Source organism: Drosophila suzukii, chromosome X (genome assembly GCF_043229965.1).
Source record: "Drosophila suzukii chromosome X, CBGP_Dsuzu_IsoJpt1.0, whole genome shotgun sequence".
NCBI lineage: Eukaryota > Metazoa > Arthropoda > Insecta > Diptera > Drosophilidae > Drosophila > Drosophila suzukii.
Window position 1 is genome coordinate 6,523,359 of NC_092084.1, and position 12,062 is coordinate 6,535,420.

Sequence of the window (12,062 nt, forward strand, 5' to 3'; positions counted from 1 at the left end):
ATGCATGAACATTCCCCAATTCCAATCCGATTGGGAATTGGGACTTGCCAGCACCAGAAATTCGACGGGGGCGCTGAAAAGTGGTATCTTTAGTAGGAAAGCAGTTAGTACAATCAAGTAGAATTCCTTCTCTGCCATAACTTCACACATATGCAAATAACATAAGCTCAGACATGCTAAAGAAAAACAAAACTATCAATATCAAAATTTCAAGGTCCAAACGTATCAAGCCATTGACAAAATTAACCGCTTCCGTTTCCGATCCGATGCGTTTCCGATTCGTTCTCTAGAGAAATGTATAAATAACTGAAAAAACAAAATAGAGCGCAACGAACCGGAAACCAAGTTCGGAATAGCCAATGTAGTGGCAAAGAGCTTAAAATCTGAACTTGAAACCGACACACGCATTTATCTTTACCTTTATAATAAACACACATATATATTCGAGTATTAAACTATATAACGCTTTACCTCTACTCTCTGCTAGCAACCAATAAAAATTCAATTCAATTCAGGAAGTTCTTAGTGCTAAAATAGAGCATTCAAGCATTTACTACCTACCGTATTTTATTTTAAACATTTTCCTCTATCCTGTCCTGTCCTCTTAAAGTCCCCCCTCCCACCAATCCTTTCGTATCCCCATCCTGTTCGAACCAAATTGACAAATCTACCATGTATCTTCACCCTTTTAACGTGCACTTTTATTTTCATACTTTCTGAACAAAACCACAAAAGCAATATAAATATCAATACCAAAAAAACCGATAAATAAGCCTAAACCAGTTTGAATTGATAAGACCTCCACAACCCCTATCAAGCAACCCTATCAACCAACCAATCCACCTCTGTAGCCACAATGCCCAGTCCAAAAACCCACTAACGCCTCTCTTTTTGTATCTCCTGTGCAGGACCGCACAGCATCAGCCGCTCTGCAGCGACCTCGCCCACCAGTTCTACCTCATCGCCGCCGTCGCCGCCCACAGCGCTGACCTCGCCCACAAGTTCGCTGAATGGTAGTTTGGCCGCCGCCGTCTATAACCTGCATCATGGTCATGTTTTGGGGCATGCCACCTCACCGCCGCGTCCTGGCAGCGTGGGCAGTAGTGTGGGCAGCAATCTCTGCACCTCCTCCTCATCCTCCACGGGCAACAACAACAACAACAACAACAATGGCAGCAGCAACAACAACAACGGCAACAGCAACGCTTCGAGCATGAACAACAACAACAACAGCACGAGTCCTGGCAGCCAGTCAGCCGGACAGGCGTCCGCAGGAGGCGGTGGCGGAGGCGTGACCCAGACGGGCACACCACAGCTACCGCTTCGCATGCCACCACCCACCAGCGGGGGCATCAATGAGCCCCAGGAGTGCCCCTACTGCCGGCGCACCTTCTCGTGCTACTACTCACTGAAGCGGCACTTCCAGGACAAGCACGAGCAATCGGACACACTGTATGTGTGTGAGTTCTGCCACCGGCGGTATCGCACCAAGAACTCCCTGACGACGCACAAGAGCCTGCAACATCGTGGCTCTAGCGGCATGTTGAAACGTCTGCTCAAGACATCGGCCATCAAACACGGGCTGGTGGGACACAATCATGGCCATGGCCATCATCCGCATCCGCATCATCATGCATTGGCGCATCCGCGGACCAGCCTGTTTGATTTCACCAGCGAGCTGGGACAACCGCCGCCGGGCATCCAATAGGAGCTAAGTTGGAATGCCATCTTTTAGAGAACGAAACTGCCGGGTGTACCATCATACCATGATCAGCATGACCACCAGTGAGCAGCAGCCAAGACCAGCTACAAATACTTTGCCCATTGTTTTTACGCACTGGACCGAAGATCCCCAATCCTTGGGAGTCCCCAGCTTGCAACTAGGTCTTAGCTAATTAATTATTAAGCATAATTAGGCATTTTTTGGCGTCAACTGTTTTATTATTCTTATCCCTATGTTAGGTAATTATTACGATTATTATTATTATGATTAATTATTATAATGAGAACCAGAACCATTTTTTTTTTATGTATCCCCCTATCTTATCTATGCGTACTATATACATATATTAGTTATTTTGTGCTGCTCTCACCTACTTAGTAGTTGAAGCACCTTCGCTGCTTCATGTGCAATACCTCAAGAATCGTGTAAATAATTTCGATAAATCATAAATACCTCTGGAACTGCGCACGAGCAGGCCAAACAAAACAAAAACAGCGTGAAGTTGCGTTTAAAGAATACTTATTAGAGTTAGAGTTATGTTACCATTTTTAACGACAACAAACAAACAAACAAAAAAAAAACACAAAATGGGAAGAGAAAGAAGGACTAGAACACACACACACACACTTACACACATGTTGGGGGCGTGACCCGAGGGGGGCGGGAACGGATGGAGCAATAACGGTACATATCATATAATCTGAATCTGCAGCATAAACTAAGCCTTCAGATGAAGCTGCATCCGAAAACGCAAACGAATCTTAAATAGAATCTGAGCCACCTGTCGGGCGCCATCGGTACTCAGCCCCCCGTTGAAACGCAGCCCAGCATAGATTTATTGTTGTTGCTGATGTTGTTGTTGTTGTCTTGGTTCAACACAGCAACAAAAACAAGCACACTCTCTCACACAATCATACAACAAAAATGTATTTTTTTTTGCTAGTTTTTACCCCCATATAAACCTAAATATTATTTGCCAACAACTGCTGCGCTCCAATGTGCGTTCTCTAAAAAGTCGGTTTCCAGTAAGAAAAGATCAAGATCCTACGGATCGGCGGCAAAATAGATATAATAATAAGATGTGTGTACGTTTTTTTTTTCGAAGGAACCTTACTGTAAATGTAGCACTTATATAAGAAAAATAGTATAAGAGATTAACGCAAATCTAATGTTAAACATAAAGTCGGTAGAGCACAGAGAAGTTTACCATGCAACAAGCTAACAAACAAACAAAACCAACCAACAAACAAAAGAAAAACGTTATCAGGGATAAAATATCAAGTATGTAGTAGAAAAGTCATTTTTTTCTACTTATTCACATATACGACGAATAAAGTAACAGAAATTAAAATCATTTTTTTTATATACACAAACATACATATATAGAAACACACTCGCGTATGAAAGATAAATGTGCATATATGCGAACTGTACTAAAGTCTATGTATACATGTATATACTATACACCATTTACCATATATACAATACAATATATACCGATGATGTACCAGTACTAGTACGTGTGGTGTACCGAAGAAGAGCTGTAAACATTTTTGCAAATCGAGGATTAACGTATTAAAAACAAAACCGCAAAGTAACTCAGTGATTTTTCACCAGCTAAGTACAAATGTTCTGAAATTGAAATTAAATTTTAATAACAAGTCGTAAGAGCAGAGCAGAAAATGAAAATGTTAAAGAAAGAGGGAGCAAATCAAGTGGAATTGCGAATATTCAGAGCGGTATCTCAGAAATAGCAACAGTTTGAACTGGCGAACGTTGTCGATCTACAAAGCAATATCTATTCATGGTCCATCAGTTTATCGGTAATGTCCTTGAAAACAGATATATGTAACTAGAAGAAAGAACATAAAACTGCCCTACTCAGACTGCAAGTGCAAAAATTACACCCACGAACATCTGTGTTAGCAAAGATTTTGAAAGTCAAATGAAAATGAAAATGAAAAAGAAAGTACGAAGAATGTGTATCAATTCAATGTCTCAGGAATTTCTTAAACTTAACCAATTTACAACTTATATTATGGAAACACAGCAGGAACGTCTGTAGAAAGACAGCTACCAAATCTTCCAATCAAAACACACCTCTAATGAGGCATATCATCATCTCTTCATCATCAAGTGCGAGTTTTCCTTTCCGATTTCTTGTCAACAAAAGCATAGATATATAGGGCAGTAACAAATACAGATTGCAGTAGTAGGAATAGGAACAGTTGTAGGCGATTAATTAGTATTCTTTGTGCCATGCTATCCAGACGAAACCCTAGGGATAGGAAATGGGAGGGGAGAGATAGGATAGGATCAGACTCCCGTAGAGTGTAATAGGGATTGGTTGAGCATTCTCGAGGTCTCTTTCCTTATCAGCGTTCAAGCGAAGATCCATCCAGGTTAAACTACATACATACATACATACATATATGGCTAACAGCGTACTCAGGCATCGGACATAATAATATCATGGCTCTGTAGATCTGACATAGTCTTAATTAATTTATTCAACCTTACAAATACAGAAACAGTTACTTGTGAGCGGTCAAGGGAAGGAAATTTCGAAAGGTCAGAAGGTCAGAAGGTATAAATGGGATAGGTGGAATCAAAATGGTATGGAATAATTAAGGGACGAGCTGTGTGGCCCTTTTGCTTTTCCCAGTCGAGGGTCCTGAAATTCTCTTTTTCATCATAGCATAGTTTTAATTCTTCCACTTACACTTACTTTACACGTATTTATGATATATATTTTTTTTGTTAATTTTAGAATTTAATTTTAAATGTGTTTTATACTTTATTATTCTGAACTTAAAGTGAAAATTAAAGTTTATTCTAGTGTTTAATTTCTTAAAATTTGTAAGACATTTAATCCATTTTTTTAATATTACGAATACAAAAAGAAAAGCAGAGACATGAACGAAAAATAATGCAAATGCAAAACAAACTGTGATCTTAAAAAATCTTTAAAAAGTGAAAAATTTTTATTTTCCTTGTACGAAATTCCATTTTGGCTGTTTATATTTTTTAATTATGTTACCGCAAAACGAGGCAGTAAGTCTGACTCGCAAAATTTATGTTTAGAAACTCAACGAAACTGTGAATGCGAACTTTTGTATTATTTTTTGTGCACCTTCTTTATACACTTATTGTTTATGTATCCAATTAAAAACCTATTCAAAATTATACTTTTTGGCATGTTACAAAATAAACAAATCATTTTAAGCAAAACAAACACAAACCATATTTTCCTCGGCCCCAAACGGTAAACGTTGTTGGGAGTTAGATACATATACTTTATTTGTGACTATATTATTTAAAGACTTTTGTTTAACCTAAATCGCCTTGAAAAGCGAAACATCGGGAAAACTCAGGGAAGCTTAACAATGCTCAGGAAACCCCTATATAAACGTAACCTTCTGGGTTGCCTTTTCCTCGACCGGCAACCCCTCATCGCCCCTAGATCGTACTTACTATACAGACAGAAAAGATATAAATAGAATCAGAACCTGGTGAATTTCTTACGAAAGGATCTAGCATGGCCAAAATAAACTGATAGAACGACGCATATAATCGTACCATTAATAAGAAGATTTTGAATCATATTAATGTAGTTTATAGCTATAAAGTTCGTATAAAGATATTCTTAGAAATAGAAACGTATATGTATACCCCCATATTTGACGCACTTTCCCCACCCAAAGGCAACCTACACATAAATACATAATGGTTAAGACACCAGAGACATTTGACAGTCACTGAATTTCTATCTAAATATCTATTTATCTGTTGTTATCTGTCACTCTCCCATGCGCAAGTACCTTGTACATGTATGTGTGAGCAAAATTTGAAATTGAATATGAATTTGAAATTGAAATTGAAATTGAAATTGAAATTGAATAATCGAAGAAAGCGTAAAAATTACTACAATGATGAACAAAATGCAACGCATATCACAAACATTCAATACGATAAGAAAAGGAAAATTATTACAAATAACAAATTAGAACACAAAACTTAAATCGGAAAACAATTAGATAATTGAAAATTATTAGTCAAAATTATTTATTATATTATATACAATACATGTGCATATATGTACATACATATATAATTCTATATATGTGTACAGGCATATACATATATAGGCATATGTAAATATGCCCAAAGCCAAATACATTTCGGAACTACGCTGTTTATTAATTTAACTTTTCGGTATTTAAAACAAAAATCTGTGATTAACTACAAAATTTAAATTTTAAAAATTAATTGTATAGCGCCAAATAAGCGATAACGATGTTTAAGCTTAATAGCAAGCAAACCAAAACAAAACAAATGAAAAACAAAAAGAGAAAATGTCGAATCAGACTCGGAACACGAACTTTTTGGATTTTATCTAATAGTCAAATACGATGTATATGCGGTTGCATTTTTCCATACTTTCGGCTATACATACTCACATGCATATTTCACTGAGAATCGGCGCACTCTCTCGGATGCCAAGGTGACCGACAGAGATTCGGATTCAGATGCAGATATAGATACACTTACACGCTGACACGTCCTTCAACCGATACAAATCAAGGCACAATATATGCAGATTAGTTGTACTTGAAGGAAACCTGAAAGAACATTTAACATAATAATATTACTATTTTTTTTTGTAGGATTTACTAGAAATAATATATATGTAATTTCGAACACTTTTAAAGTCCGAATTTATTAACAAAATAAAACGAAAAAAAAATAGAAGAGGAAAGGAGAAAGCAGAAAGCAGAAAGCAGATGAATAATTATCATAAAGTCAAGCAAAAAAAATTACACGTTAGTAAATAAATGGCACAAATAACAAGAAACTCATTTCATGCATACAAACATACATGTATACAAACTAATTGTACATTTTTTTATTACTAACCCTATTGAAAAATTAAACAAAATCCCCTGACAGCATAATTAACGCAACGCAGGATGAGGGAGAAGCAGTTAAGATCGAAAATACAAAAGATATATAGAGATCGAGTCAGGAGAAGTGTAAAAGATGTTTATCATGACGGATTGCATTTTGCATGCTCAAGTGTACTGACACCATTTTAAGTATGGACACACACACATGTTTAACGACGGCAGGAAAGCACGCATCCAACATAAATATATATAAATAATATAATTACATGTATACAAAGAAAACACTAATTATTAATAAAAGAAAAAAACAAAAAATAAAGTGTTCGCATTTGTTGTTATTCGTTGGGTGGCATATTTTTGCGATTTCCTATTTGCATATGCATTCAAAAGGTAACGGCTGAAATTTCAAATTCGATACCCAAACCGATTACCGATTGCAGTGCCGCCAGAGACTTTCGTTAGTTCTATGGCCGGCCATCGGACTATCGATAGCCGCAGTGCCATCACTTTTTCGATTGGGGCGTATTGGATTGGGGGATATAAACACTGCAGACCTTTGTAGGAAAACACAGCAGCAGAATGGCCCAGGGATTGCCCAACCAGCCCAAGTTCCTGCCACGCATCGAGCGCAATGCCTCCGGCGCCGGCAACTCGTACGTGGCCACCGCCTCCGGCAATCCCTTCGAGACGGACGAGGAGGATGAGATCTTCAGCAGGCACAAGATGGTGCTACGGGTGCCCAGCAACTGCACCGGCGACCTAATGCACCTGGCCGTCTCCCGCAACTGGCTCTTCTGCCTGATGGGCACGCCGGAGCGGACCACCCTGCTGCGCTTCTTTCTGCCCCGCGCAATCCCGCCGGGCGGTAAGTGGGCTCGTCATCTCCTGCTCCAGCTTTTTCTACTCTTTGCCTTGTCCTTTCAGAGGCCGCCCTGGAAAAGTATACTTCGGGCTCGGGCTACAAGATAACCAGGATGTTCCTGGACCCCACCGGCCATCACCTCATCATCGCGCTAGTGCCAAAGTCCGCTACCGCCGGCGTCTCGCCTGATTTCCTCTACATCCACTGCCTCGAGTCGCCCCAGGCGCAGCAGGTTAAGGTGCGGCGCATCGAGAAGTTTAAGGACCACGAGATAACGGCCGTCGCCTTCAATCCGTACCACGGCAATGAGTCCACCACTGGCTCCATACTGCTCGGCACCAGTCGTGGCCTCATCTTCGAGACCGAGCTGAACCCCGCCGCCGACGGCCACGTCCAGCGCAAGCAGCTCTATGACCTGGGCCTGGGTCGTCCCAAATACCCCATCACGGGCCTCAAGCTGCTGCGGGTGCCCAACAGCAGTCGGTACATTATCGTGGCCACCAGTCCCGAGTGCATCTACACATTCCAAGAGACGCTGAAGACTGAGGAGCGCTCTATGCAAGCAATATTTGCCGGCTATGTGAGCGGTGTGCAGGAGCCGCATTGCGAGGAGCGCAAGACCGACCTGAGCTACTCGCAGCTCCGTTTCTTCGCCCCGCCCAACAGCAAGTATCCAAAGCAGTGGGCCTGGTTGTGTGGAGAGGGCATCCGTGTGGGGGAGGTGAGTAGATTAGAAGCTGCTTCTAAAGACATCCGTCCACTAACAGCTTTGGGTTGCAGCTCTCCATCGAGGCTAACAGCGCCACTACCTTGATAGGAAGCACGCTGATTAACCTGGACTTCGAGAAGTCCATGCACCTGTCGTACGAGGAGCGGCGTCTCAACATTCCCAAATCATTCGTACTCACGGAGTACCACGCCGTGCTGCTGTACGCGGACCACATACGGGCCATCTGCCTGCTGAACCAGGAGCAGGTCTATCAGGAAACCTTCGACGAGGCCCGGGTTGGGAAGCTGCTGAACATCGAACGCGACGAACTCACCGGCTCCATATACGTATATACCGTAAAGAACGTGTTCAACTTAAGGGTGACGCGCGAGGAGCGCAACGTTTGGCGAATCTACCTCGACAAGGGCCAATACGAACTGGCCACCGCGCACGCAGCGGAAGATCCCGAGCACTTGCAGCTTGTGCTCGGTCAGCGGGCGGACGCCGCCTTCGCGGACGGATCCTACCAAGTGGCGGCTGACTACTACGCGGAGACGGATAAGTCCTTCGAGGAGGTGTGCTTGAAGTTCATGGTGCTGCCGGACAAAAGACCTATCATCAACTACGTGAAGAAGCGTCTCAGCCGACTGACCACAAGGCCCGTGGAAATAGAGGTGGTCGACGAGGAGGAAGCGAACAGCATCAAGGCTCTGGTCATCTGGCTCATTGACCTCTACCTCATCCAGATAAACATGCCCGACCAGGACGAAGAGTGGCGCAAGGCGTGGCAGACGGAGTACGACGAATTCATGATGGAGGCTCCTGTGCTGGCCTGTACGCGGCAAAATCGCGACTCCGTCCAGCAGCTGATCGCCGAGCATGCGGATCCCCATAACATGGCCCAGTTTGCCATCGCCATCGGCGACTATGATGAAGTGGTGGGGCAGCAGCTGAAAGCCTCGTGCTATGCCGAGGCATTGCAAACGTTGATCAATCAACGGAACCCAGAACTCTTCTACAAGTACGCGCCCGAACTGATGGTGAAACTGCCGAAGCCCACGGTGGACGCCCTAATGAGCCAGGGCTCCCGACTGGATGTGAAGAAGTTGGTGCCCACGCTCATCCTCATGGAAAATCGCGAGCAGCGGGAGCAGACACAGCGATACCTCGAGTTCGCCATCTACAAGCTAAACAACACGGATGACACCATCCATAACTTCCTGCTGCACTTGTACGCAGAGCACGAGCCCAAGCTGCTGATGAAGTACCTCGAGATCCAGGGCCGCGACGAGACCCTCGTTCACTACGACATCTTTTACGCCCACCAGGTGTGCACCGATCTGGACGTGAAGGAGGCCCGCGTCTTCCTCGAATGCATGCTTCGCAAATGGCTATCCGCGGTGGAGCTGGCCCTCACGTTTGACATGAAGCTGGCCAAGGAGACCGCGTCGAGGCCGTCGGACAGCGAGTTGCGCCGCAAGCTCTGGCTTCGCATAGGTATCTTGATTTAGTGCAGCAGTGCCATATATTAGTCAGCTAATGATCCTCACTTATTTACAGCTTATCACGACATAAAGGGAACCAACGACGTTAAGAAGGCGCTTAATCTTCTCAAGGAGTGCGATCTTCTGCGCATCGAGGACCTGCTGCCCTTCTTTTCCGACTTTGAAAAGATTGACAACTTCAAGGAGCCGATCTGCGATGCTTTGCGGGTATGAGAAAATCTCCATTATTTTAGGTTACTTCGGTTCCAATCAGTTTCTTTGCTCGACAGGAGTACAATAAGCGTATCCAGGAGTTGCAGCGCGAAATGGCCGAAACCCAGGAGCAGTCCGACCGCATCACCGCCGAGTTGGAGGAAGTGCGGGAGTACAGCGTCACCATGACCGCAGAGGACACTTGCGGTGTCTGCGAGATGATGCTGCTGGTGAAGCCCTTCTTTTTCTTCATCTGTGGCCACAAGTTCCACAGCGACTGCCTGGAAAAGCAAGTGGTCCCCATGCTGAGCAAGGAGCAATTGAGGCGCCTCACCACCCTGAGGCAGCAATTGGAGGCCGAGGTGCAGCCGCCGGCGCAGGCGCAGTCGCTTATCTTGAGCAACGAGCAGGCGAAGGAGCTGCAGCGGAAGAGAGCGACACTGAAGACCGAGATCGAGGACATCCTGGCAGCGGACTGCCTTTTCTGCGGCCTGCTAATCGACACCATCGACCAGCCTTTTGTCGACGACTGGGAGCAGGTGAATGTTGAGTGGGAGTAGGAGTGTCCACCTTCGTTTGTTTCCAAATATTTATGTACATATAGAGTATTTATTAATAAACCTACACAAATCACAACGGTTTCGACTAAGATCGCAGCCCAAATCTCTCGTCACCCTCCCTGCGCGGCAGGTCAGTCGACAATCTGCATGCGCAGCTCGTTTGTAACAAAGGACATGACCGTGTTGAGCACAGCCTGCTGGATGGAGGCGTTCTGCATGATCAGCGGCAGGAGCAACACCACATCCGTGGGGTGAATATCGGCCACGGCCTTGGACACGTGCTGCACCAACTTCTCGCGCTGCCTGTCGGTCAGGTCGTTCAGGATGACTTCGCCCAGCGGCCGGAATGACCCTGTTGGCGGGCAATGTCATACATGGAAAGGCGTCTTTTTGATTGGAGTTCAATCAATACATACCGCTGGTCATCTTGTAGGCGGCTACACCGCCGGCGGCCCCGCCCACCGCCAGTCCCACTGGGCCCAGGAGCATGCCACCCGCGAAGGAGCAGGCGGCGCAGATGGCCGCTCCCTTGCCGGACTGCTTCACGGCGACGCGGACGTTGTGATCGTCCGCCACGATGGCTATCGCCTCCATCAGCTCACGCGTATCTATGGGCATCTTTTGGCTACGTGGTCTTGTCCCGAATTTCGTAATGCAGTACCCGTATTTCCCGTTTAGACTTTGTTCCCGTATTCTAGTGGGTTCTCTTCGATGGATGCGTCATCAATCCTATGCCGATCCGATCCTGATTTTTTCTTGTGGTACGTTTGTGTTGTGGACTTCAAAATTTTAAACTTGGCAACAATGATAAACAATGATTTATGTGAACAGAGCTAAAAACACACGACTCGACTTAAAAAACATCAGGTTCCAGATTAGAGCAGAGCAAAAGTCGATTTTTGTAAAAGTATCGATAGCTTACATTAACCCTTAGTGCGCTTTCGGAATCAAAATCAATCAGTAATAAAAAAACAAACTCAAGCTATGGAATCTGGAAGTGCAGTTTTGGGACCCCATACTGAAACCCATTGCAAATACGGAAAAAATAACATGAAAAATATGAAAATATGAAATAACATGCTAAAATTTTGACCCTCTCATAAAAGGAATATATTAATGTAGATCGTTAGAGAAATCCACCACCAATCCATAAAGGTATCACACTTTAAAACAGGATCCAAAAACGAAAGTTTTGGGGTCCCATACTGAAACCCATTGGAAATACGGAAAAAAGGCATCCCACTTTGAAATCGGGATCCAATAACTCAAGTTATGGAACTTAGAAGTGCAGTTTTGGGGTCCCATACTGAAACCCATTGGAAATACGGAAAAAGTAACATGAAAACAGTCTAAAATTTGGACCCTCTCTTAAAGGGAATATTTTAATGTAGATCGTTAGGGAATTCAACCACCAATCCATAAAGGCATCCCACTTTGAAATCGGGATCCAATAACTCAAGTTATGGAACTTAGAAGTGTAGTTTTGGGGTCCCATACTGAAACCCATTGGAAATACGGAAAAAGTAACATGAAAACAGGCTAAAATTTGGACCCTCTCTTAAAGGGAATATTTTAATGTAGATCGTTAGGGAATTCAACCACCA

The 12,062-nt window shown here is 43.7% G+C and overlaps 3 protein-coding genes across 4 annotated transcripts in view; 2 read left to right on the forward strand and 1 right to left on the reverse strand.

The window, feature by feature from the left end:
* The window catches only part of br (broad-complex core protein), a 36,612-nt gene extending 29,663 nt beyond the window's left edge, over nt 1-6,949 (forward strand). The window contains exon 9 of one of the 2 annotated variants that reach the window (XR_011604691.1): nt 909-1,049. Coding sequence is in view for 1 of the 2 variants with exons in the window: in XM_065868232.2 (XP_065724304.2) it covers nt 909-1,708 (800 nt within the window). In the remaining variant the exon portion in view is untranslated. Of the gene's footprint in view, nt 1-908 lie in introns of both variants that reach the window. The other variant, XM_065868232.2, reaches the window with a different exon arrangement.
* Nucleotides 6,950-7,125: 176 nt separating this feature from the next.
* Nucleotides 7,126-10,534, forward strand: dor (vacuolar protein sorting-associated protein 18 dor). Its single transcript, XM_017083857.4, has 5 exons — nt 7,126-7,495; nt 7,555-8,213; nt 8,273-9,698; nt 9,762-9,913; nt 9,976-10,534. The coding sequence occupies exons 1-5, from the start codon at nt 7,210-7,212 to the stop codon at nt 10,456-10,458; spliced, it is 3,006 nt and encodes a 1,001-aa protein (XP_016939346.1). The 5' UTR covers nt 7,126-7,209; the 3' UTR covers nt 10,459-10,534.
* On the reverse strand, nt 10,488-11,353 carry LOC108016930 (protein Nazo). The gene is made up of 2 exons (XM_017083858.4): nt 10,875-11,353; nt 10,488-10,810 (listed from the first exon to the last, which is right to left on the reverse strand). The coding sequence occupies exons 1-2, from the start codon at nt 11,074-11,076 to the stop codon at nt 10,590-10,592; spliced, it is 423 nt and encodes a 140-aa protein (XP_016939347.1). The 5' UTR covers nt 11,077-11,353; the 3' UTR covers nt 10,488-10,589.
* Nucleotides 11,354-12,062: the final 709 nt, after the last annotated feature.